At 37.9% G+C, this 27899-nt stretch overlaps 1 protein-coding gene and 1 long non-coding RNA gene across 2 annotated transcripts in view; one reads left to right on the plus strand and one right to left on the minus strand.

Moving 5' to 3' along the window:
- Positions 1–27899, minus strand: part of LOC130855224 (uncharacterized) — a 190385-nt gene that overhangs the window by 103693 nt on the left and 58793 nt on the right. The gene's annotated exons all lie outside the window — the stretch shown is intronic.
- On the plus strand, positions 4888–27690 carry PM20D2 (peptidase M20 domain containing 2). The gene is made up of 7 exons (XM_057738438.1): positions 4888–5414; positions 7530–7678; positions 10407–10549; positions 11881–12035; positions 21101–21236; positions 22271–22378; positions 22957–27690. The coding sequence occupies exons 1-7, from the start codon at positions 4959–4961 to the stop codon at positions 23109–23111; spliced, it is 1302 nt and encodes a 433-aa protein (XP_057594421.1). The 5' UTR covers positions 4888–4958; the 3' UTR covers positions 23112–27690.

Here is a 27899-nt window from a genome sequence, read left to right on the forward strand (position 1 = left end):
TTGGGAGGTGAATCCTTAGCAAAGGTAATTATTAATGCGATAGGCACATGGTCAAGGTGTACACACTGCGTGAGAGAGGAATCTCTTGAAGGACCCTCATGCCTTGCATTGGGTCCAAGTTCCAAATGTTGTATCAACAAGGGTAGGGGAGCCATAAAAGTTCTCTCCATTTCCCCAAACCATAACCTTAGGAGAGAAATGTTCTCATCCAGCACAAGCCGGGCTGTGTCTTCACAGTGTTGTAGTCTACCAGCCCTAGGGAATCAGGCAGAGGAGAAGCCTTTCCTCTGAGAGAACCTCACTGTCCTCATTTTCAGGAATGGTCATGGTCAGCAGAGCAGCTAACCTCACTGCCAAGAGAGGGAGAAGTCAAAGGGAGCCTCAAGTAACTTAGTATCAGGACATTCCAGGCTTTAAAATAGCTGCCTTTACCTCATGGGCCATTTGAAGAAATCTATACAGGACTTGAAAACAAGTTGTAATAGAACCTTACCCAACAGAAGCAAGGTCCTGCCAGACATTTCTGCTCATTCCCTTTGTTTTTGTTTTGCAGAGTGTCTTCCTCAGCTTACATTTTTTCCTGTCTACTCACTCACTCCCTGGATGGTTTAACTCTCCTCTGGGTATAACCATTATACGTCATAGATATGTGGACATGCACTTTCCTTAGCTCTTCCACTTGCCTTAGCACCACCGCTAGTCTCTTGGATGGCGGCATCCACCTCCACTAATGCACATCCACCCACTGGCCCCCCACGCTCCCACTGCCCCTATGTTGTTGAATGACTTTACCGTCCACCCAAGTTGTTAACCCTAGAAATCTCAGTCATCTTGCCTCCTTTTCTCCATCACGTCCCCTTCCTCCAAACACACGCAATCAGGCATCAAGCCTGGCCACTTCTGTCTGTGAAATGTTTCTGGATTCCAGGGACTTTGCAGGAAGCTTTCAGCATGTCTCAGCCCAAAGTCTCTCTGTTTCCATGTATCGTCCACATTGTCATCAACTATTTTTCCAGAACAAAAATCTGGTTTTCCTTCTCTCCTGCTTAATAATATTTGTTAGTTACCCACCGTCTGGATAGAGATTTACCTCCTTAACAACGTGTGCACAATTCCTCTATGGCCCTCCACCCCCCCAAACAAAATTCACCTTTCTGCCGACCTGTTCTCTTTTCTTTTTTTTTTAAATATTTATTTATTTGGCTGCACTGGGGTCTTCATTGCTGTGTGCGGGGATTTCTCCAGTTGCGGCAAGCAGGGGCTACTCTTCATTGCAGTGCATGGGCTTCTCATTGCGGTGGCTTCTCTTGTTGTGGAGCATGGGCTCTAGGTGTGCAGGCTTCAGTAGTTGTGGCACATGGGCTCAGTAGCTGTGGCTCACAGGCTCTAAAGCACAGGCTCAGTAGTTGTGGCGCACCGGCTTAGTTGCTTTGAGGCATTTGGGATCTTCCTGGACCAGGGATTGAACCCATGACCCCTGCATTGGCAGGTGGATTCTTAACCACTGCACCACCGGGAAGTGCCCGACCTGTTCTCTTGGTTCACTGCTTTCTGCCAAATGACAGCCAGCTTTCCCAACACCTTAGCCCGGAAATGGTTTCTTAATGTGCTATCTAGTTTTTCATTCCATTTCTTTTTTCTGGGTTCTTGATGTATTTTTTTCCTTCTCATTTAAGACATGCTTTACAAGTTTATGGTGAGGATTTTATTTTATTATCTTATTTTATTCTAATTAAAAGAATATCAACCATATCCAAGTCTGTTGTCTTGCCAAAAAGAGTTCTGAATCTGAAGTGCAGAATAATATCCAGTCTAGTTTTGTACAATTTCAGCTAGTATTTCAGCCAGGGACAACATTGCTTTCCCGAGATAAAGGAAATATTTGATCTACTCTTCCCCACCAAAGCACTCATTTGTCATGAATTTCCTGTTCTGAAAGTTATCGAGTCAGATGCCATGGTGGCTCGTTTTCTGAACAGTGAGAGAAGATGTATCTTTGTACTTTAAAAACCAATCCTTCAATGAGAACTCTTTCTACCCACCTCCCCTCCAAAGCAAAGGTCTGGTAAAAAGGATTATAGGCTCCTTAGTAGCAGCACATAGAGGTAGACAGTTGTATGAACATCATGGATATAAATGAACGTGATAATAACAATTACTGAGTTGACCGGATTCAAGAAGGCCATATATCCAACTCCATCAACTTCCAGAAGCCTTTTCCTGCCTCTCAGCTCCTACAGGTAAAGGACTGAGAAGGCTAGGGAGAAGCATCACACTGATACACACAGTATCTGCAGGTAGTCAGCACAGTTGAGTGGTTAACTGTTACTATTACACAAGTAGCTTATTAGATTCAAGAAGAATAATTAACCAACAAATATTTATTGACGAGGAAGGGCTGTATTACCACTACACCATGTTAGGTGCTGAGGAACACAGCAGGAAAGCAAAAGAGTTTAAAGACTGCAGGGGAAGATACATATTGAACAAATTATCACAATTTATTAAATAAATTAAGGATAGAATAAGTAAGGACTTCCCTGGTGGTGCAGTGGTTAAGACTCCGCCTGCCAATGCAGGGGACACGGGTTCAAGCCCTGGTCCAGGAAGGTCCCACATGCTGCGGAGCAACTAATCCCGTGCACCACAGCCACTGAGCCTGTGCTCTAGAGCCCATGAGCCATAAAAACTGAGCCCACACGCTGCAACTACTGAAGCCCACGCACCTAGAGCCCATGCTCCGCAACAAGAGAAGCCATTGCAATAAGAAGCCTGCGCACTGAAATGAAGAGTAGCCCTGGCTCTGTGCAACTACAGAAAGCCCCTGCGCAGCAGTGAAGACCCAATGTAGCCAATAAATAAAAATTAATTAATTAACCAATTAATTTTTTTAAAGGATACAATAAGAAATATAGGCTGCCAACAATGGAAACGCAACACATACATGCATGCATACACACAGAACAGAGCTTGAAATGAATCTGTCTCTTCTTTACCTCAAGTGACAGCTTTGCTAATTCATAACAAGCAATATAAACAGCAGCTTCTATGTAGAATTTATATGTAGCCCTTTTCTGTTGTTGTTTATAGCTGCCTGACAAAAGCAAGCAAACATGAGTACTTCTGATGTCAACAGGCAGGGTTGCTGCAGTAAATTTATTCAAAAGGAGTGATTATTATGGGTTCTGATGTAAATAGAAAAGGTGTAAATGCCTTTAAGAATTTGGATGTCTACTCACAGAAGCAGTAGAGCATGGTGGCTGAATCCACTACTTACTAGCTGTGTAATCTCAGACAGTACATCTGTAAAGTGAAGATAAACAATCCCATTAACAACCTCATAGGTTATTATGAGAATTAAATGAGTTAATACTTGTAGAGCACTTAGCACATGTTAAGCTCCTACCACAGAGTAAGTGCTCTATAAATGTCACCTATTGTGTTTGCTGAAACAAGGCCATTTTTTAGCCAACTAACTGAGCACAATAATCCTGAATGTCATAGACACAGAGGGGATTTTTGCAGAAGTGTATCCTGGTAAGGTTTATTAAGCATAGACGAGGGGGTCCAGGAATTTAATACTGCAGTCATTGTCTTTAGGGCTGAGCTTCAGTGAGGGTGTTGCCTGAGAATGACAGTATTTTCTGATTTAGAATGTGACATTTACTCTGGTATTGTTAATATGTGTAGTAGTTAAAAATCGTAGTAGTCTTCATGTATGTTAGCTTCCTTTAGACTTATTTTGAAAGAATACATTTGTCTTATTATATGAATATATTGTGTCCCATTCAACCGAACTGTGACAAATTGAGGAAAGAGGTGACAGTAGGAAAGGCTGATGGAAGCTTTTACTATGTAGAACACCTTAGAATATAAATCTCTACAGTGCTATTAATAGTTGTATCATCAACAACCGTTTTTCAGACTTTGTGCTTCACTGGAGTGAAGCAGAGTACAGCATCTTGAATTTCTTCATTGGGTAATTTAAAACCGAGTTATAATGTGGACACCAACGGCACACATCATGTTACTTTCAATCAAAGTTTTAAACGAAAATAGTTTGAAAATATGCTCTCTCTCAAAGCTGTTACTATTTAAAAACACACACTCAAATCAACAAAACACTATGAATATATATGACCATAAATATTTTTATCAAACTCTTTGGGCTTTTTTAAAAATCTCATTTTAAATTCCTAATTCTATTCAATAATTCCACTCTACTCAAATAGACTATAATAGCGAATATATATCCAGTGCTTACTACTCACATTCCAGGTGCTGTTCTAGTTAGTAGTAAGTTCTGATTCTAACGAGAAAGCCATACACAGCAGTTTCAGCTTTTACATAACACAGTAACTTCAAGAAGAAAGTGGGGACTTAGAGAAAACTTAAGTACGTAGTCTATTGACCAGTGTTCTTTGTAAAGCGTATATATCGACACCCAGTTTTAGGAACTAAAAACCTTGTAAAAATTTGTACCACTGGTTTAGATAGGAGAGTGGCTTATTACTAGTCCAGAATGGAGAGTGCCGTTTCTCAGGAGGCTAGGGTCCACTTGGTCTGTCTCTGATGCCTATTTACCATTAAAACCGTTCTATTCTTCTGCCCAGGGACATAAGCAACAACGGGAAAGCAACAATGACCTCAGATCATAAATACGTTGCCAGGACGGTCAAGGGAACAGACCAGAGACGTGCAGGGCCGACACCTGGCTCTTTCCGGCGCCCCCGGCCCCGCCCGGGGGCGGAGCACCTGGCGGCGGCAGGAGGGGCGGGGCACGTTTCCGGCGCGGCGCTGGAGGTGGGGCCCCCGGGGCCCGGGGGCGGGTCTCCCGGGAGCTGCGGAGCCGCCCCGCGCGGAGGGCGGGCGTGTGCGCAGGCTCGGTGGGCCGCCGGGAGCGAGCTGTCTCGCGGGCCACGGAGAAGGGCGCTGAGCGGTGCCACGCTGCGGGCGCGATGAGACCCGGAGAGGAGCGGCCGGTGGAGGGGGGCGCCTGCGCTGGCGTGTCCGAGCTGGAGCTGCTGAAGGTGCGCGCGGCGGAGTGCATCGACGAGGCCGCCGAGCGCCTGGGGGCCCTGAGCCGCGAGATCTGGAGCGAGCCCGAGCTGGCCTACGAGGAGCACCGCGCCCACGGCGTGCTGACGCGCTTCTTCCGGAGCGAGCCCCCGGCCGCGTCGTGGGCGGTGCAGCCGCACTACCAGCTGGCCACGGCCTTCCGCGCCGAGTGGGGGGCGCCGGGGGTCCGGGCGGCGCCGTGCCCGCTGCACCTGGGCTTCCTCTGCGAGTACGACGCGCTGCCCGGCATCGGGCACGCCTGCGGCCACAACCTGATCGCCGAGGTCGGGGCGGCGGCCGCGCTGGGCGTGAAGGGGGCCCTGCAGAGCCTCCCCGGGCCGCCTCTGCCGGTGAAGGTGAGGTGGGGCCCGGGCGTGGGGCTCCCGTCGCCTGCCCAGGCCGGCGCCGACCCGAGAGCGGCGGCAGCCGGTGCTTCCCTAGCGCATCCGTCCCTTCCCACCCCCGGGGCAGGTGGAGGGGGCAGCCCTCGACGTCCTGGCCTTTGCTGTAGTGGGCACAACCCCTGGATCCGAGTTAGTAGTGCAGGACTGGCCGACCTAGCGACGTTTTGCAGGGTTTTGCCTTTTCTCTCCTAAACCATTGAGTTCTAAACCATTGAGTGGACTCTCTCCCTTAGGAAAGAACTGAGAAGCAAGCCTGGTTTTCGTGATGGCTTATTTTTGGTAATAGGGGCAATCGCATTTTGCTGAAGGCTGTGCAGTCTCTAGGAGGAGGCAGTTATTGTAGGGAAATCTACAGACCCTCTTCGTTAGCCTCCGAAAAATCTTTTGTCTGTGGCAGTCCTAGGAGCTCTTGTGATTCGAGTCATTGGAATTTGGATAGCAAATGTGCAGTCGTTAGAACTACAAAACCTCTAGAGGTATACAAAAAATGGGAAGAGGATGAACATTAACTACGTAGATAAGTTGATCCTTAAGTCTTCATATTTATTTCGCGATTTTAAGAAATAGCTCGATCCTTTAAACGGGGCAGTGTCGTTCATGTTAGTCGTAGGGCAAGTTTAACCTTGTGTTACTCTGTTTTTCCAGATGGTATGTTCTTCATTCTGTGAGCTAAGATTCAGTCAACACCGTTCAGGTTAAGGGAAAGACTAATGTTATATTTTAATATTCTTTAGCTCATTTTTTCCAGTGTCAATAACCTTTCTCTTTGATCGTAACAGTTCCATCTTTCATTGCTTTTTCTCTTTAGCTGCTTTCTCTTTTCTGCCTCTGGGCCTTGTTTTTCATCTGGCTAGGTTTTTGTTTTGTTTGCGGGAGGAGGTGTCCCTTGCCATTGCATGAAACACTGGAGAGATTTAGCTTTAATCAGGTTTATGAAAGGTTCAGAGAAGTCAGCAAGATTTAATCTGAAAAGTCACCAGATTTAATGAGTCAAGGGTTAAAAGTAAGAAGCAACTTAATTTAAGAGCTTGGGTGCTTTGTAGCTTCTGAATAAAGCAAGACTTTAGGAAATATACACACTTCTGATTTTGAATGGTAATACTCAGTTTTAGCAAGGTTATCTGTCTTATCTGAAAATGGAATTTATGTTGATTCCCTTTGCAAGCCAAGACTTTTTCCAACTTGTTTTATTGTGTTCTTATATGTGACCTTGATAGTATATTAGTTGTTTATAGATAATTTTTCTTTGCTTTTAAAAATTGTTTGAAGAAGTTGTTTAAATATCAAAGTAAAATGTTTATTCTGTAAAGTTCTCTTTTGTTTAATTAGGTGTTTGGTGACCAATAAATCTGCCTGGTTGAGCTGGTGGAATCGAATTAGTAAGTTTGTGTAATAGTTGGCCGTTTCTAACTGTGGTGTTAAGATTTATTTAATGCTTTTCATAAAGGATTAATGTGTTAAGACCTTTTAAAAAGGTAGTTTGGTAAAGAAACAGAGTTCAGGCCTGAAGGTCAGGGTATCTCATCCCAGCTCTGCTTTAAGACTTGCTCTGTGATCTGGGGCAAGACCCTTCACTCCATGCCTCAAAACCATCCTTCCTGAAATGATGATACAGATCGCTCACCTACCTCACAGGGTTGTTGTGAGGATAACTAAAGTAACTAGTAAGTTCCTTACCAGCAAAGTGCTTATGAATAATTATATACCTATACTAAAAGACAGTCAAAAAGAAGCTTTAAGAAGTCCTAAATAATTTTGAGGAACTTAGTATATAGTACTTATCTTTTTTCATCTTTGACGTTAGTTATATAAAATTGTGTTATAAGATTGGGAAAAGTTTCCTGTAGAGGCTTTAGTACCTACTTTGCACCAAATTGGTATAATGACGTCAATTGCAAGTTTGTGTTAATTTAGCCGGTAGATTTATGCCCACTGCATTATTTAAGAGTCAGAGACCAAAACCTCTCTTCATAGTGTGATGTAGATTGTGAATACATATGCAAGGGAACCTGGCTGATATTTCCTACTAGGATTCTTTGTTGCTCTCACATGGGTATTTCTTTCTAGGTAATTGTCCTGGGAACCCCTGCAGAAGAAGATGGTGGTGGCAAAATTGATTTAATTGAAGCCGGGGCTTTTAAAAATCTTGATGTGGTTTTTATGGCGCATCCATCTCAAGAGAATGCTGCTTATCTACCTGATATGGCCGAACATGAGTGAGTAATCAAGCTGAAATAAACTTTAGCGGAAAACAGACTCTTAGAATACTTTAATGCCTTAACTGGAGACTGAAACTCCGTATTTCTGCCTTTAAAAAGTAAATTGGGAAAAAAAAGGTAAATTGAAAGATAATGATGTGATATCTTAATTGATTTCCATTGACTGACATTTGGTAAGCCCCTCCTAATTGAGATTGAATACGGTGTTCATGATTGAACTGTTAAAATAGTGCTTAAAAAGCATGAGAATAGCAAACAGAATATGTTGACGCTTATGTTCTATCTTGAACTGAGAGTAATCTGGTTTCTGGACAATATCTGTCCTTTGATATGGAGTTGCCTTTGCAACTGAATATATCTGCAAGAGACAGCTTTATTAGACTTGGGAAGAAAACACAACTTCTCATTTACTTATTTTGAGTTCTTTGCAAAAAGGATAAGTTATGTTCCTGAGACAAAATACAGAAACTGTGGATTTGATTGGAATTTGCCAATGTATCCTTTTCTGATTTCTCTGGTGCTGATGCTTTTTTAAAATTTATCTTTCTCTATATTGAAAAGCTCACTTTTTTTAGGACAGTGCATCATCAAAGTGGTTTAAATTTTTTACATCAGAAATTTCAACCATAATAGTTAATGGTCCAGTTAGTGATCTGGTCCCAGGGAGCCACGGCTCAGCTGCTTCAGGAAAACCGCACATTCTCCTCTGCAGTAGCTAGGGAGTAATAGCAGAACCACCCCAGCAGTGCTTCTAGATTGTGTTCAGTTACCCTACATTTCTCTGCATCCCTTGTTTTCACAGGGTGACTACTTTAACTGTTCTGATATCTTTGGTCTTATCTCCAGGAATTGGTGTTGTGACAGTAGGAAGAATCTTTCAACCTTGGCTTCAGGGATGGTGTACAGTAGTACACCTCTGGAAAACCTTAGAGATTAGAAATCTCTGCCAGTACCTCTGGCTAGAAGGGACTAGTGGCTGTTGGCAGGCTTCCCAGTCCATTAGCCTTCTAGGATTTAGGGTTAGGTAGATATCTTGGCCTTGATCCTGAAGTCAGCCCTTTTGGCCTCAGGCCTTTTCTTAGTATCTGGCTTCTTAGATTTTTCATTGGCCATCTCTTAAGATGGAAAAGAGAACAAGAACAAAAATTAAATTAAAAAAAAATTACGAATCTATTCATGCTAAAAATCTATAACAATAAATAAGATAAAGCACTATGTCCCTATTTATCACCTTTCCCACATCCAGACCCTTTTCTGGAGCTATATATTCTTCCAGGACTTTGGAGGTATATTTATAGACATAAAATAAGTATATGTATAAATTAAATTTTAAAGGAGGATTTCCCCCCCTGAAATATTGTGCTAAATATATATTGTTGATCTGGCTCTTGCTTTTTAAAATTAAACAGTGTGTCTTGAGTATCATTCTATATCAGTTTTTTTTAATGTGCTTTTTAAGCCTAAAATACTAATGCTAATCCAAACCAAGCATTAGCATTTCTTTTCCTATAGTTTATTGTGCTTTAATTGTACATAGATTTGAACCCTAGCAGAAATGGTGCTTGAACCATTTTCATAAACAACATCCTTTTCCATTTTATACTATTTATCACTAGTTTTGTTAAAATTCCAGTTTCTGGGTGATGGTGATAAGATATATATTGAGGAAATAGCAATTACCATAAAATTTAAAAAATGTATTTGGATGCTTTTACTCGTTTTTGTTTCGTTAATAGGATGTTTAGAATCAGTAAGGAAATGTCATGAGCCTCCTGAATCTAATTCATTTAAAAAAAAAAGTCTAGAGTGACTTTTTAATAATTTAAATGTAGGTTCTATTATCCAGGCTTAAAAAGTGTTATCTAAGAAGGTCATCTTTATAAATAACTATTTAATTTGCAGTCCTTTCTCTAAACCTGTTGTTTTCTATTGTATCTGAAAAGTTAGACTAGTATGAGAACTACTTGGAAGTGGAAAAACAACTTATAAAATTTTAAGGTATTAGTAATACAGGTATTCTGGAACATTAATAAAATATTGGTCAGGAACAACTGACTTAATGCTAGAGTATTTTATAATACTGTGAGTATAATCTGATTTTTAGAGATTGTCTTAACCCATTTCAGATGTCACCTCCTGGGAATTCCCTGGTGGTCCAGTGGCAAGGACTCTGCGCTCTCACTGCTGAGGGCCCAGGTTCAATTCCTGGTCAGGGAGTTAAAACTCCCATAAGCTGCATGGCTCAGCCAAAAAAAAAAAAAAAACCATAAAAAAAAAAAAGTCACCTCCTTTCTGTCTTTCTTTGACCTTTCCCCACCCTTAAGACGGAATTATCTGAGTTTTTGCAGACTTTTGATATAGAAATATCACAATGCTGTGTAGGAGGAGAGAGGAGCCATCCATCCTTTTTGTAATTCCAGCACTTAATACAGTATTGCATTGTTTGCTTAAAGTGAATTGTGTACAAATTTAATTTGTGCAGGAGGTCGATTGAGCAAAGTTCTTTTTCTCTGTTTTATTTTGGAGTGCCTTCTTTGTGTTAGTCACTGTATTACATAATAAACTAGAACCAAGGTATGTAAATTGCTACATTATTGCTACAAATAATTTGCAAATAAAAATTCCAAATTAATTTTGAATAATAGTTGGGTAGCTCTAATTACTTGGATTTTCTTACTTTAGCGATATTGAAAAAAGTAATCCTGAATGGTGTTTTACTTCCTAGTGTGACTGTGAAGTACTATGGGAGAGCATCCCATGCTGCTGCTTATCCCTGGGAAGGGCTAAATGCATTAGATGCTGCTGTCCTCGCCTACAACAACCTGTCTGTGTTAAGACAGCAAATGAAACCAACCTGGAGAGTTCATGGTACGAATGCCAAATACTTTGGGTAATAGATGATGCTTAATATATTTCAGTGCAATATAATTCCTTAATGTTTGATTTTAAAAATTTGGAAACATTTAATATACTTCATAAATATTCTGAAAATTTTTAACCTTTTCAGAAATTTCTGGGACAGAATACTAGATGTTTGTTTATATGTGGGTAAGAAGATAGTTAAGATTATGTATACATAAGTAGAATGGTCATTTTGAGTATTACAAATAATGTTTTTATGTAAGGATCTATGTTCTTTCTGTGGGTATTTGAAAATTAGAACTTAATTTTTCAGTTATTCTTGTCTCTTAATAAAATTTCATCTTTTTTTACATTAAAAAAAGTGATGGTTATTGGTTTTATGGACTCAAGTGCTGTTAATCCTAAGTAACATCTTTTAAAATTATGTGTATCACCTTAATATATATGCACAGTAATAAGGTGTATATGTATATATATATACACACATACAAAAAGTATATATGTGTGTGTATATATATATGCTGTCTTGAAGGTATAGATTTATTTTTGTTTATTTCCTTATGATTTGAGCAATTATTATACTTTAAGATCTATTCTTTACCTGATTTTGCTGTAGTCTGAAATTAGTTTGTAACTGCACTTTTACCAATTTTGTACCTTAGTTTCTTTTAAAGGAATAAATAGGAGTATGTAAAAAATTATTTTTTTAAAAAGCAGGTCATATAAAATTAGGTTTTGCATATTTATTTTCATTATTATTTTGATACATCTTCCTTCTCAGTGTAGTTCCAAATATATGTATTTGTTTTGACAGTTGATAGTATACTTTGTCATCTTTGACTTGCGTTGGTTTCTTTTTGGCATGAAAATTATTTTCCCAGAGCCAAATGCCATTTAAAATGGGATTCCTGAGGTTTGAGAGTAGTTATAGAACCTCATACCATTAATTTTTTTTCCTTATGTCAAAGTTTATCAAAATTTACAACTGTAATAAAACCCACTGAAATAAAAGTCTCTTCCAGAAGGCTTAAGATAGTTGTAAAAATTTCTAACAGTTCCTTTATAGTCAGGAATTATAGTTTCTTAACATAAAAATTCCTCAGACTAAAGTACATATAGACTATTATTTTTTTTTCCCTGTTAGCCAGAAAGTATCACACTGTGCATAAAAACTTGTTGTAGAACACCAAATATTTGATTAACATCTATGTGAAGCTAAGTTTAAATTATTTTTCTTTATGTATGTATTGGCTAAAAAACTTTACGGGTATATTTAAGCTTAAAGAAATGGTCTCCAAGCTCCAAGCTCAATTCCAGTAATTTGGTTCTTTTTATAGGTATAATAAAAAATGGTGGTGTAAAACCCAATATCATTCCCTCTTATTCTGAACTAATCTATTACTTCCGTGCACCCTCAATGAAAGAACTTCCTGTTTTGACCAAAAAGGCAGAAGATTGCTTCAGAGCTGCAGCTTTGGCTACTGGGTGCACAGTAAGAACTTTTAAGAGTTAATCTAAGTTATAATCAGAAGTATATATGTGGGCTGGGGTTATTTATATTAAGTTACATTAGAACCTGATTTGCCTCTCTTTCATTTGGCAATGTCTTCAATATGCAACACCAGTTGACTAAATAGTTGGTGTGAAAGTCTTTCATTCTTATTTATTTTGCTCAGTGTCTGCATAGGGAAGACTACAGTCATCTTATTACACAGGAGTTAGGATAACTGATACTGCCTTTCTGCAAGTCATATTTTTCTTTATTGGCAGATATGCTTTTAGAATTGCTCTGTATATTTCCTATAAAGAGAACTTTATGGCAAAATCAGCCAAACCTATTTTTGGTAAAGTTTCAGGTATGTGTGGTAGTGATATAAATACTTATGGCTTGCTAGAATAAAAGTTAAAATAGACACAGTAGTCAACAGGTTTTGTTTATTTGAATCATAAAGTCGGCAACACTTTTGCACCAGTCATGTAGGGCATACAGTGGGATGAGAAGGTGCAGAATCACATAAATCTTGCCCTGGGGCAAGCCTGTAGTCTGGTTGGAGAGGGGTAAGATCTGGATTTGTGCCTCTCAGCCTCACTGATTCTGTAACTTTTGGAAATGTTATTTAATCTCTGTAGGCTTCCATTTTCTCTTGAAAAAATGGAAATAATGATATAATCTATCTTAGGGTTTTGGTGAGAATTAAATGGCGTGATGTTTGTGAAGAATTAGGGCCAACACCTCATATCTTATTTTTTTCCTGCCCTCAGTAGACTGGAGATGTATGATTTATTCAGATAGTAGTGGTGTCTCACAGTAGCAGTGATTCTAAGACAGTATATGTTAAGTGTCCAAAGAGTAAACAATTAAGCATTCATCCTTTATTTATTTATAATTATATAGATATTTAAAAGATTTATTTATAAGTACATGAACTATTATCACTAGTTAATATCTCAAGGTATAATATTCCCTTATAGTAAGGTTCATTGTTCTTATTTATTTATTTTATTTATTTTTTTATAAATTTATTTTGTTTGTTTATTGGCTGTGTTGGGTCTTCGTTGCTGCACACGGGCTTTCTCTAGTTGCGGTGAGTGAGGGCCACTCTTCATTGTGGTGTGCGGCTTCCTCATTGCAGTGGCTTCTCTTGTTGTGGAGCACAGGCTCTAGGAGGGTGGGCCTCAGTAGTTGCAGCACAAGGCTCAATAGTTGTGGCTCATGGGCTCTAGAGTGCAGACTCAACAGTTGTGGTGCACGGGCTTAGTTACTTCATGGCATGTGGGATCCTCCCAGAGCAGGGCTGGAACCCATGTCTCCTGCATTGGCAGGCAGATTCTCAACCACTGTGCCATCTAGGAAGTCCCAAGTTCATTGTTTTTAGATTTAAGTCTGTATTTGTCTTTTTTTCCCCAGTTTTATTGAGATATAATTGCCATACAGCACTGTAAAGGTTTAAGGTGTACAACATAATGATCTGACTTACATACATCATAAAGTGATTATCACAATAAGTTTGGTGGACATTCATCACGTCACAAAGGTTACAACATCAAAGAAATAGAAAAAAAATTTTTTTTTCCTTCGTGATGAGAACTCAGGATTTACTCTAACAGCATTTATGGCTAGTGTACAGAGGTGTTAATTATCTTTATCACGTTGTACATTACATCCCTAGTACTTATTACCTTATAACTGGAAGCTTGTACCTTTTGACCACCTTTGTCTAATTCCCCCTCCCTCCCAGCACCCGACTCTGGTAGCCATAAATCTGATCTCTTTTTCTTTAAGTTTGCTTGTTTGTTTTTGAAGTATAATTGACCTACAACACTATGTTAGTTCCTGGTGTACAGCGTAGTGATTTGATATTTCTAGTCATTTCAAAATGACCACCATGATACGTCTAGTTGTCATCTATCACCAAAGATATTACAGAATTATTTACTCTATTTCCCACGCTATGCATGTCATACCTGTGACTCATTTATTTTGTAACTGAATGTTTATAACCTCCCTCACCTACTGTTCTTCTCTCTCAAACCCCCTTCCCTCTGGCAACAACCTGTTTGTTCTCTTTGTGACTCTGTTTCTCTTTAGTCATATTTGTTCATTTGTTTTGTTTTTTATGTTCCACACATAGGTGAAATCATAAGAGTATTTGTCTTTCTTTGTCTGACTTATTTCACTTAACATAATACCCTCTAGGTCCATGTACATTGTCGCAAATGGCAATGTTTCATCCTTTTTATACGGCTGCTTAATATTCCATTGTATATATGTATATCTTTATTCTTTATTCCATCTGTTGGTGGACACTGAGATTGCTTCCATATCTTGGCTATTGTAAATAATGCTGCCGTGAACATAGGGGTGCATATATCTTTTCAAATTAATGTTTTTATTTTCTTCAAATACCCAGAAGTGGAATTGCTGGAGAGCATGCTAGTTCTGTTTTTAATTTTTTGAGGAATCCCCAGACTGTTTTCCATAGTGGTTGTACCAATTCAGATTTCCAGCAGTAGTATGCAAGCCCTTCTCGCCACATCCTCAATGACACATATTTGTTGTCTTTTTGATAATAGCTATTCTGACAGATGTGGGGTGCTATCTCTTTTAGGGTTTTCTATGTATAGCATCATGTCATCTGCAAACAGTTGACAGTTTTACTTCTTTGTTTCCAATTTGGATGCCTTTTATTTCTGTTTTTGTCTGATTGCTGTGGCCGGGACTTCCAATACTAAGTTGAATAGAAATGGGCAGAGTGGGCATCCCTGTCTTGTTCCTGAACTTAGAGGAAATGCTTTCAGCTTTTTACTATTGATTATGATGTTGGCTATGGGCTTGTTGCATATGATTTTTTTTTAATTATTAATTTTTATTGGAGTGTAGTTGCTTTACATTTTTGTATTAGTTTCTGCTGTACAGCAAAGTGAATCAGTTATACATATGCATATATCCCCTCCTTTTTGGATTTCCTTCCCATTTAGGTCACTACAAAGCATTGAGTTGGGTTCCTTGTGCTGTACAGTAGATTCTCATTAGTTATCTGTTTTATACATAGTAGTGTATATAAGTCAATCCCAATATCCCAGTTCATCCCACCCCTCTTCCCCTCTTTGGTATCCATAAGTTTGTTCTCTATATCTGTGTTTCTATTTCTGCTTTGCAAATTAGTTCATCTGTACCATTTTTCTAGATTCCACATATAAGCGGTACTATATGATATTTGTTTTTCTCTTTCTGACTTATTTCACTCTTTATGACAGTCTCTGGGTCTGTCCATATCTCTGCAAATGGCACTGTTTCATTCCTTTTTTGGGTGGTTTTTTTTGTTTTTGGCTGCATAGGGTCTTCATTGCTGTGCACGGGCTTTTTCTAGTTGCGGCAAGCGGGGGCTACTCTTCATTGTGGTGCGTGGGCTTGTCTTGTTGCAGAGCATGGGCTCTAGGTGCGTGGGCTTCAGTAGTTGCAGCACATGGGGTCAGTAGTTGTGGCTTTTGGGCTCTAGAGTACAGGCTCAGTAATTGTGGCACATGGGCTTAGTTTCTCCACAGCATGTGGATCTTCCCAGACCAGGGATCTAACCCGTGTCCCCTACATTGGCAGGCGGATTCTTAATCACTGCACCACCAAGGAAGTCCTGTTTCATTCCTTTTTTAATGGTTGAATAATATTCCATTGTATGTATGTACCACATCTTCTTTATCCATTCCTCTGCTGATGGACATTTAGGTTGCTTCCATGTCCTGGCTCTTGTAAATAGTGCTGCAGTGAACATTGGGGTGCATGTATATTTTTGAATTATAGTTTTCTCTGGGTATATGCCCAGGAGTGGGGTTGCTGGGTCATATGGTAGTTCTATTTTTAGTTTTTTAAGGAACCTCCATACTGTTCTCTATAGTGACTGTACCAGTTTACATTCCCACCAACAGTAGAAGGGTTCCTTTTTCTTCACACCCGCTCCAGCATTTATTGTTTGTAGATTTTTTAATGATGGCCATTCTGATCTGGATGAAGTGATACCTCGTTGTAGGTTTGTGTGTGTTTTTTTAAGCTCTTTATTGGAATATAATTGCTTTACACTGTTGTGTTATCGTAGTTTTGATTTGCATTTCTCTCATAATTCGTGATGTTGAGCATGTTTTCATGTGTTTGTTGGCCATCTGTATGTCTTTGGAGAAATGTCTATTTAGGTCTTCCACCCATTTTTTGATTGGGTTGTTTGTTTTTTTGATATTTAGCTGTGTGAACTGTTTCTATATTTTGGAGATTAATACCTTGTTGGTTGCTTCATTTGCAGATATTTTCTTCCATTCTGAGGGTTGTCTTTTTGGGTTTTTTTATGGTTTCCTTTGCTGTGCAAAAGCTTTTAAGTTTAATTAGGTCCCATTTGTTTATTTTTGGTTTTATTTTCATCACTCTAGGAGGTAGGTCAAAAAAGATCTTGTTGCGATTTATGTCAAAGAGTATTCTGCCTATGTTTTCCTCTAAGAGTTTTATAGTGTCTGGCCTTACATTTAGGTCTTTTATCCATTTTGAGTGTGTTTTTTGTGTATGGTGTTAGGAAGTGTTCTAATTTCATTCTTTTACATGTAGCTGTGCAGTTTTCTCAGCACCACTTATTGAAGAGACTATTTTCTCCATTGTATGTTCTTACCTCCTTTTTCATAGATTAGGTGACCACAGGTGCATGGGTTTATTGCTGGTCTTTCTATCCTGTTCCATTAATCTGTATTTCTGTTTGACTTTTATTTTTGAGATATGCTGCCTCTACAACTACTTTGTGGAGAGTTTTTATCATAAATGGATGTTGAATTTTGTCAGAAGCTTTTTCTGCATCTATTGAAATGAGCATATGATTTTTATTCTTCAGTTTATTAATGTGGTGTATCACATTGATTGATTTGTGGATATTGAACCATTCTTGTTACATCCCTAGGATAAATCACACTTGATCATAGTATATGATCCTTTCAATGTATTGTTGAAATGTTTGCTAATATTTTGTTGAGGATTTTTGCATCTATATTATCAGTGATATATTGTCATGTAATATTTTTTGTGATAACTTTGTTTTGTTTTGGTATCAAAGTGATGCTGGCCTTATAGAATGAGTTTAGAAGTGTTTCTTCCTCTGCAACTTTTTGGAATAGTTTGAGAATAGGTATTAACTCTTTTCTAAATTGTGTGGCAGAATTTATTTGTGAAGTCATGTGGTCCTGGACTTTTGTTTCTTTGGAGTTTTTTGTTATTTTTTTTTACTGATTCATTTCATGAATTCCATTACTGGTAGTTAGACTGTTCATATTTTCTATTTCTTCCTGTTTCAGTCTTGGGAAATGGTACATTTCTAGGAATCTGTTATTTCTTCTAGATTGTAATAGTAATTTCTTAGGATCCTTTTGTATTTCTGTGGTGTCATTTGTAACCTCTTTTTCATTTCTGATTTAGTGATTTGTGCCCTCTCATTTTTTCTTGAAAAGTCTGACTAAAGGTTTGCCAAATTTGTTGATCTTTTCAAAGAACCAGCTCTTAGTTTCTTTGATATTTTCTGTCGTTTTCTTAGTCTCTATTTCATTTATTTCTGCTCAGACCTTTATGATCTCTTTCCTTTTACTAACTTCAGGTTTTGTTTGTTGTTCTTTTCTAGCTCCTTTAGGTGTAAGGTTAGATTATTTGAGATTTTCTTGTTTCCCGAGGTAAGCTTGTATTGCTATAAACTTTTCTTTTAGAAGAGCTTTTGCTGCATCTCATGGATTTTGCATTGTTTTGTTTCCATTTGCGTTTGTCTCCAGGCATTTTTATTTCCTCTTTGATTTATTTAGTGACCCGTTGGTTGTTTAGGAGCATATTGTTTTGCTTTCACATGTTTATGGTTTTTGCAGTTTTTTTCTTGTAGTTGATTTCTAGTCTTATATGTTGTGGTCAGAAAAGATGCTTGGTCAGAAAAGATGCTTGATATGATCTCAGTCTTCTTAAATCTTGACTGAGACTTGTTTTTGGTCTATCCTGGAGAATGTTGTATGTACACGTGAAAAGAATGTGTATTCTGCTGCTTTTGGATGGAATGTTCCATACATATGTATTAAATCCACCTGGCCTTAATGTGTCATTTAAAGCCAGTGTTTCCTTATTGGTTTTCTCTCTGGATGATCTGTTCATTGATGTGAGTAGGGTATTGTTGTGTTACAGTCAGTTTCTCCCTGTATATTAGCTGATATTTGCTTTATGTATCTTGGTGTTCCTACATTGGGTGCATATATGTTTATAATTGTTATATCTTCTTGTTGGATTGACCTCTTGAGCATTATGTAATGTCTGTCTTTGTCTCTCATTACAGTCTTATTTTAAAGGCTGTTTTGTCTGATATAAGTATTACTATCCTGGCTATCTTTTCATTTCCATTTGCATGGAAATGCTTTTTTCCATCCCTTCACTTTCAGGCTGTGTCTTTAGATCTGAAATGAGCCTCTTGTAGGTAGCATATATATGGGTGTTGTTTTTGTATCCATTCAACCACTCTGTGTCTTTTTTTTTTTTTTTTTTGGCCACACTGTGTGGCTTGCAGAATCTTAGTTCCCTAACCAGGGATAGAACCCAGGCCCTGGCAGTGAAAGCGCAGAGTCCTAACCACTAGACAACCAGGGAATTCTCTATATTTGAATTCTTCTCTCTTTTTTTGTGTATGTATCTATTATATAGATTTTTGGTTTGTGGTTATTATGAGGTTTATGAATCTATATGTGTGTGTGATTATTTTAAGTTACTGATCTCTTAAGTGCAGATGCATTTTAACAACCCTGTGTTTTTATTCCTCCCCCTCATGCTTACTGTTTTTGATATCCTATTTTACACCCTTTTCTTTTGTGTATCCTTTAACTCCTTATCACAGATATAGATGATTTTACTACATTTGTCTTTAGATCTTCCAACTAGGTTTATAAGTGGTTGACCTGTTGATACTGCCTTTACTGTGTATTTACCTTTAGCAATGAGGTTTTTCCTTTTGTAATTTTCATATTTCTAGTTGTGGCCTTTTCTTTTTTGCTTAAAGAAGTCCTCTTAACATTTCTCATAAAGCTGGTTTTGTGATGCTGACCTCTTAGCTTTTGGTTGTCTGTAAAACTTTTGATCTCTCCTTCAAATCTGAATGAAAGCCTTGTCAGATAGAGTATTCTTGGTTGTAGCTTTTTCTCTTCCATCACTTTGAGTATTGATATATTGTCCTACTTCCTTCTGGCCTGCAGAAGTCTCCTCTGGAGACTTTCTCTTCCTCATGTCCTTTGTCATGTCACCCATGCTCACTCCTTTCCATTAGTCCTCTCTCTTCATCTTTAATTTTTGCCATTTAATGACAGTGTGGTTGATCCTATTTGGGCTTCTCTGTGTTTCCTAGACTAAATGTCTGTTTCCTTTCTCTGTGTTTCCTGGACTAAATGTCTGTTAAGGAAGGTTTTAGCTATTATGTCTTCAAATATGTTCTCTGCTCCTTTCTCTCTCTCTTATCCTTCTGGGACCCCTATAATACAAACTTTGGTGCTTTTTTTAATGTTTATTTTAAAATTAATTTTATTTATTTATTTATTTATTTATTTATTTATTTATTTGCCGTATTAGGTCTTCATTGCTGTGTGGGCTTTCTCTAGTTGCGGTGAGTGGGGGGCTATTCTTCTTTGTAGTGTGTGGGCTTCTCATTGCGGTGGCTCCTCTTGTTGCAGAGCACAGGCTCTAGGAGCGCAGGCTTCAGTAGTTGTGGCATATGGGCTCGATAGTTGTGGCTTGTGGGCTCTAGAGCACAGGCTCAGTAGTTGTGGCTCACAGGCTTAGTTTGCTCCGCGGCATGTAGGATCTTCCCAGCCCAGGGATCGAACCTGTGTCCCCTGCATTGGCAGGTGGATTCTTAACCACTGCACCACCTGGGAAGCCCCAAACATTAGTACTCTTGATGTTGTCCCAGAGGACTCTTAAACTGCCTTCATTTTTAAAAATTCATTTTTCTTTTTGTGTCCAGCTTGAGTGATTTTCACTACTCTGTCTTCCAGTTTGCTGAGCCATTCGTCTATATCATCTAATCTACTCCTGATTCCTTCTAGTATATTTCTTATTTCAGTTAGTGTATTCTTTAGCTCTGTTTTGTTCTTTTTTATGTTTTCTAACCCTTTGTTAAAAACTTCTAACTTCTCATTCTATTCATCTATGCTTCTCCTGAGTTCTTTGAGTATCTTTATGATTATTACCTTAAATGTCTTATTATCAGATAGATTGCTTGTCTCTTCACCTGTATTTTAAATAGTCTTTTAATAATTTTTTATGTTTTCGCTGACTTGTAGTATCTGCTTAGGTTGTCATTATTTCTAACTTAGATGTTGCTAAGAGTAGAATAATAATCTCTGCCATCTTATAATTGGTTTTTGCTAATGTTATTGGGATTATCTTTAGTTTGCTGGAGTACTGCCCATTTTTTATTTAATCAAGTCTAAATCTGTAAATCCTCTTAACTGGGCACATATAAACTGTTTCTGTATCTTCATGCACTGAAATTAATAAATGAGGACCATAATCAACCCTTCCCCATAGTGAAGCTTCTGTCTTTCTCAGGAGATGTTATACCTTTCAGACCAGGCAGTATCTGTGTCAGTTTGTATATTGAAAATTAGTAAATCTTCGTTTCTTTCTTTTAGAGGCTATAGCCTAGAGCAGTGTTTCTTAAGTATGTGGTTTTGGGACCACCTGCATCAGACTAACTTGGAGGTGCTTTAAAATGGAGATCCCTGGCCTCCCACACACCCTGTTTAGGTGACTGAAGTTGAGATTCACTGGCTAGTGGAGCTAGGTGACCTCATGTGCTTTGGTGCATATATAACATAAAGGAGATAGGGTCCTAGGAACTCTCATTATAGAAAACCATTTTTTTTTTTTTAAGGTAAAAGATTTGTGAGTTTATATCCTAAAGGGGAGGTGTCTCCTCTTAAACCTCTTTCTATTAGAGAACCATTGCTGGTTTGAAAATCAGATAGTGGATTTGAGTGTCTTAATTCAAAATTTGTTTTATAATTTTTTATTAGGTAGAAATTACAGGTGGAGCACATGATTATTACAATGTTCTTCCCAATGAGAGCCTGTGGAAAGCTTATATTGAAAATGGAAAAAAGCTGGGGATAGACTTCATTTCAGAAGATGCAGTGTTGAATGGCCCTTCAGGTGATTAGGTTCTTTCAAACATATCATGCTATTTGAGGAAAGGAAGTACTATCCATGGTTAAATGGTTTTGTTTAATGGCTTTGGGGGTTGGGGGAGATGTTGCTTATGCTTTTTAATGATGTTTTTCACAAAGTTAATGGTTAGGGGAAAGACACTAATGAACTCCTCAGTGAATGCAGAATGCCAAGTGAACAGATTTGTTTTTAGAAATAGCCAACATACTCTTTGCTTTTTGTTCTAGTGTTTAAATTTGCTTAGTTCTAATTTTTAAGTAAGCACATAAAGTGGAAATAGAATTTTAATCGATTTCCAGTTATCAGTAAGCAGGTTACTAAGGACTTAGTTGTATGTGGGGGCATTTTCAGTTTCTGAAGAGTAACAAACAAACATTAGAATTTAAATAATCATAAGCATATCGGGTTACTTTAGTTGTTTTCCTGTTAAGAGATTATTACTAATACATTTTCATGTTAGAAATTTCTTTTAATATGTAATAATAAATGTTGATGAAATAGACTCAGAGGAACTTGCAGATAAAAATGGGGTGTTGATGTCATTCAGCAAGATAAGAGTTTGAGAGAAAGAGCAGGCTGGAGTAGTATAAGTTACTACCCAGGTGGGTTGGTATGAATTATTAGTTTGTTAGATTTGAGGTGTTCACAGGACTGCTAAGGAAAGCTGTGCAGTAGCCTGTTCCAGAAGTTGTTTAGGTGGAGACTTAGGGGTTGTCAATACATGAGAGGTGATTGAAAACGTAGGTTTCAATGTTGATGAGGTTGCCTAAGTACACAGAGGGAGGAGGAGCCCAGAGATGAAACACCAGGATCACCAGTGCTCAGGAGGCAGGCGATGGCAGTGGCTAGAGAGGGAGACAGAGAGTGGGCAGAGAAAGCCAGACAATCAAAAGAGTAGAGAGCTTCTAGAAGAGGAAGAGTAGTAGATCATGTCAGATGCTATAGGGATTAAGATAAGTGTGCTCTAGTGTCCATTGGACTAGCAATTAGAAATTCATGGTTTGTCTTACCTTTCCAAGGATCTACTGATTTTGGAAATGTTACTTTTGTGGTTCCTGGGATTCATCCATATTTTTACATTGGATCTCAGGCCTTGAATCATACAGAACAATATACTGAAGCTGCAGGTAAGTGTTACTGCAAGTGAATGTTTTGGCATATGGTCTTTTTTTTTTTTTAATTATTTTATTTATTTATTTTTGGCTGCATTGGGTCCTTGTTGCTGCACGTGGGCTGTTTCTAGTTGTGGAGAGCAGGAGCTGCTCCTTGTTGCAGTGCTCAGGCTTCTCATTGCGATGGCTTCTCTTGTGGAGCACGGGCTCTAGGCATGCAGGCTTCAGTAGTTGTGGCTCACGGGCTCTAGAGCACAGGCTCAGTAATTGTGGCACATGGGCTTAGCTGCTTCTCAGCATATGGGATCTTCCCGGACCAGGGCTCGAACCCGTGTGCCCTGCACTGGCAGGTGGATTCTTAACCACTGCGGGGAAGTCCCGGCATATGCTCTTTTTGTAGTACTAGTAGTAGTTGCCTTTCTAACTGTTTAATTTAGCCTATTATTACTACTTTACCTAACACCACCTCAGGAAATACTTTATTGTGGTGGGCCGTTGGAGAGGCAATTTAGATATTGAAGGCTAATCTGAAAACAAATAAATCAATTGTAAGGCATATGAGGTTATCTTTATTCATTTTATCTACCTTTTAGGATCACAAGAAGCTCAGTTCTACACTTTGCGAACGGCCAAAGCTCTGGCAATGACTGCGTTGGATGTTATTTTTAAACCAGAGCTGCTAAAAAGAATCAGAGAGGACTTTAAACTGAAACTTCAAGAAGAAGAGTTTTTAAATACAGTAGAATAAAAGGAAGATTTAGGAGCCGCCTACAGATCATCAGAAGTGATGATTTTTTTCTTTAATCTTTTTTAATGAGGGAGGAGGGCATGGCTTGTTTTTCAGTCTTAAAGGAGTCAAATTCCTCTTACCTGGAAAATGAGGACACAGTGTGGAGAAAACACATTACCTCATATCTAGAGTGAAAATTTCACAAATCTGTATCTGATGGAATTGTGACATTTCAGGGCTGGTATGTGATGACATTTCTTAAACAACCTGGATGACACATGGTTTATCCGTGATTATATTTTGTAAATGCATATATTGTGTTAGTGTATTTTAAAAGATCCAAGAGATTTCAAGCCTTATATTCAGAATTGACACATGAAAGATTTTTTTGATATAGGGTGGTAACATTGTTCTATAAAGGTGTTTTAAAATTCAAGTTCTAAATTTAGGGAAGGTTCATTCAGAATATCTGACTATATCTGTTTTGCTGTAGAGAATCTCTTCATTGATAATAAAAGTAGGCTTTTAATCGGAAATGCTGTGGGGAAGCAACTAGAAACTCAGGTACAAAGAATAAGCTTTAGTTTTACCATTTGAAAGAAAATGAAAATGTTCTTTTTTGTATGTAATATACTCTGAGAAGTGGCATTAAAGTGCTATTCCTCATTCCATATTACTATAATAGGAAAAATGATAGATGGATAGGATTGGACTCTTCCTGTAAGGTGTTTGCTTGATAGCCCCATGTATTCTAGAGGAATTTAATAAGTGGTGTGATGTCCGCTTATCTTGAATGTTAATGTCATATAACTGGTCCCCTCTACCTAGCAGCCCTATTCAGGCTTCTCCTCAGAAGCTAGCCTCTCTGGCCTGGGTACACTCAGTAGTTTACTGAATTCAGGGGACAGAATTCGAAGCTTGCTTAAGCCCCATGCTAGCCCAATATAAACTAAAACATATATTTTTCCCGGTGTGACTTTCTTGAACATGATAAAAGAGTGAAAAAAGTATCCAGTAAACAAATATTTTAAGCTGTAAATATAGTAAAGGTCCAGTAGACTTTATTTTAAAGGGAGTCCTCAAATTTGAGTGTAAGCATTCCAAAAGTGGAAGGGGAAGGAGAGAAAAGTGAGCATTTGGCCCCTCTGCTGTAAGCAAGTCACTGGGTACTCTGAGCCTTTGGTGCCTCATTTGGAAAGTTAGATTAGCCTCCTTATCTTTACAGTCCTTTAAATCTCTAATTCCTATTCTATCTGAAATTTTATTTAAAGTTGGAAGAAAGAGAAGGGAATTTGGGTGAAGAGTTAGTAGTTGAAAATTGCTTTTCTTCTGTATCAGGGGTCTGCAGACCGCGGCCTGATTTGCCAAGCGGCCTGATTCTGTATGGCTAGCATGCTGAAAATGGTCTGCACCTTTTTAAAGTGTTGTAGGAAAAAAACAAAGCGTCAGAGACCAGATCGTGTGGGACCTGTAAAACCTAAAATATTTACTATCTGGCCCTTTGTAAGATAAAGTTTGCCAGCCCATCCTACATAACAGTAAAATAAAAACTGTTTCTCTTTGACTTACATCATGTAATCAGATCTTCTCCTAGAAGAAAACTTCAAGCCTCTGAATTGAAAACATTGCGAAGGGGATTTAGGCAGCAGTGTCCTGTGTTGACCATTATAGTGCATCAGGGGTTTGTCCTCACTGGGGGTTCTGGCTCTTTCAAAGTTTGCTTTCTTTTAGCATTTACTTTGTTCTGGGATACAGCTACCCTGCTGCCTTAAGGCTGTCGCCTCTGCAAGCCCCTCTTCTAACTCTTCACATCAGGTTTTAGAGCTTGATCCTCCACGACACTCTTTGATTATTTTAATCTCAGTCATGGTTGGTATGCATTTTACAAACAGGAGAGGGATCAGCAAAGGCTTCACACTGAGAATTGGATATGTCCAAGACCTCTGGTTTATAAAAACAGAATTAGTTTCCTAATTATCAATTTAATACATTTCTCAACTGCAATTTTCAAATGCCTTATATAAATCCTGCACTCTAAGGAATGTGGTTTTATTTTCTAAAGCCTCGCTGAAATTCTAGAACAGTGATTGTTGACTGGTGTCCCGACACACTGATATTCTCCGGTCTTTTGTGAATGGTCACAAGTTAATATTACTCATGCGAAGTATTTGTGATTAATTTACTTTTTAAAAACAAATTAGAGAAAATGTCAGGTTAGCATTCTGTTGTTACTGATTCACTTGCGTTCTGGTAGGCATCCTGCATGAGGGAGCAAGGTGTGGAGTTGCTTCTGGTGTGCAGGGAAGAGGTACAGTCCGTACCAGTGCTGTGCTCCACAGCCCAGTCTGAGGAGGTAATGTTGACGTGTACCGCTAAGGTTTGTGTCCCTTCTGAGTTTCCGTAATATTTTGTTTTCCTTTCAACATTTAAAAAACTTGGTCAAAATATGGGATTCTTCATTGGAATATGTCCTGGATTTATCATGTCAGAAAAGAGGTTGAGGTGCTCCAGAGTCTATCTAGAAGTATATATATATATATTTTCCCCAGATCTCACCTTGGCATTTTACGTTATTTTAAGTTATTTAATACAATTCAGACTTTTTAAAAATCCCTTTTTAGTTTTTATATACCAGTGAGTTAACTGAGCCGTATTACACTAAAAAGAGTAAATAGATACATAAATAAATGCTGAGTCAAAATCTCCTGTCCAGAGGAACAATTGTAGCTAATCTTCAATATGCTGTTTGAATTTGGGAGAGTCCTTCCTTTGTAAAATGGTAGTTTTTCCTTTTGGAACTAAGTTCTTTCCTTATCCTCATACTTCGGTGGCATGTTTGTAATGTGCTAAATTTTCATAAACATTTATACTTAGCTTAAATCATCATTGTTGATTAGTCCTCATATTTTGGATTAAGTGTGCAAAGATTTTGGAAGATAAATGGAGAAGCACTTGATTACAGGAGAACAGTGTCACTTTTAGACAAAAAGGGTTATATATAGCTCTTTATATTTAAAAGATGAACGTTTATTTTTAGGAGGTTGAAACATGAATGGGACTTTTTCAAATTTTTAATTTTGTGTCTTGTTTTTGAGGAAGAGGGCAACTTCCCAGAATTAGTCTGAATGATGACACTTTACTGTCACTTAGACTCAATGATTGTATGTTATTCCTCCACTAGATTACATGTTCTTTGAAGTCATCGTCTTTTCATTATGCTTAATTTCCTTCAAGTACACTAAAACCTGACTCATTTGGAAATAAAACAAACAGGCCAAGCTGAGTTAAAGTTTAAAATAACATGATTTTTAAAATATCAAGTTAGCTTCTGACCTAAACTAGAGATATAGATGGACCTGCTTGAGGTATCTTTGTTTTTGTGGAAAATGCTTTTATTACACGCTTTTTTTTTTTAACTTTCACTGTTCACAGCCTGAACTGAAGGCCTTTTCCTCAAATAGCAACTTTTGGTGATCTTTGTTAAATTAATAGACTTTAAGGGTATAATCCAAATTAATGGCTTAAATTTAATTACAGATTAAAAATGTTTTCTCTTTTGTGACTTAATTTTAAAAGCAGGCATGACTGAATATGGGACCTGTATAAAACAATTCTGTGGTACTACTAATTACTAAGTTGCTATATACTATATAATAAGATTGAGTATAGCTAATATTTAGCTTGCCTCTTAAAATTCTCAAACTGCTATTCAGTTTTAAAAACTACCCATAGTTTTTAAATATTCAGGAAAATTTTCCCTTTTAATTGCTCCTTCCTGTAGTACTCATAAGGGCTGGGGCATTTAGGATAAACTAGAACATTTTCACGTGTTTATGAATACTTGTATAAACTGAAAGTGTTTCGATTTCCCACAATCCTCCAAAGGACTGTTTATTTATTGGTAAATTGTACTGATTGTTACAATTTCAGCAGTCAAGCTGAGTGAACGTGTGTCAAGGAGAGCCTACTTCTAAGCATTGGTGGTAAGACAAAGTGTAAATATAGTCCCTGCCTCAAAAAGCTTGTGGTTGGTGGTAAGTTCTCATAAGATTTGCTTCATTTGAGCGACACTGGGATTGAGGGAACATCTGAAGGCTGCCGTCTTAGAAATTTTTGAGGAAGTATCTCTAAAATATTTTAGAATACCTGAGTCATGTCAGTCTGTTTGAATAGAAGAAATTGATATGAAAGTCTTTTCTTAAAAGAAGATTGTCTAATTTCATAATACATTCTTTTCAAAAAAAAATAGTTGTGATTTATACATTTCTTTTTATCTGGAAAATGTCCTACATCGTGCTAGCCTTCAAACTGTCCAAGTAAATTTTCATTGTAAAATAAATTGTCTTTGTGCCAGCTAGCAACTCTTTATAAGTCTCTAAGATATGAAAAACTTCTTTATTTTTTTACATACTTCAGCAAGCATTTTACAAACCAATTAAATAGTTGACGATAGTGTATTTTGATATGTATGAAGTTAATATTTTCAAGTAAGCAATCAGTCTCTACTACTATCAGATCATAGTCATTTTTAAAATATTTTAATACATATTAAAGTATGTATGAAAAAATCTAAAGTGTTAATAAATATGTTTATCAAATAGCAACTGTCTTGTGGTTTTTTCCAGCATATGTAGGGAGTTCTGAAAATATGTGAAGATAAAGCACAGTTACCCCAATACACTGTGATATATTTCAGTATTACAGATGTTGATTTGCTTTTAAACTATAAACATCATATTATTTATATGAGAATTTTAAAAGAACAATTAAGTCCTTTTGTTTAAAAATAAATGTTTTACTAGTCTC

Source organism: Hippopotamus amphibius, chromosome 6, assembly GCF_030028045.1.
Source record: "Hippopotamus amphibius kiboko isolate mHipAmp2 chromosome 6, mHipAmp2.hap2, whole genome shotgun sequence".
Classification (NCBI taxonomy): domain Eukaryota; kingdom Metazoa; phylum Chordata; class Mammalia; order Artiodactyla; family Hippopotamidae; genus Hippopotamus; species Hippopotamus amphibius.

Coding starts and splice junctions, on each gene's coding strand:
- PM20D2 (XM_057738438.1), top strand. CDS start 4,959: ATGAGACCCGGAGAGGAGCGGCCGGTGGAGGGGGGCGCCTGCGCTGGC. Junction 5,415..7,529: donor GGCCGCCTCTGCCGGTGAAG/GTGAGGTGGGGC, acceptor ATTTCTTTCTAG/GTAATTGTCCTGGGAACCCC. Junction 7,679..10,406: donor CCTGATATGGCCGAACATGA/GTGAGTAATCAA, acceptor TTTACTTCCTAG/TGTGACTGTGAAGTACTATG.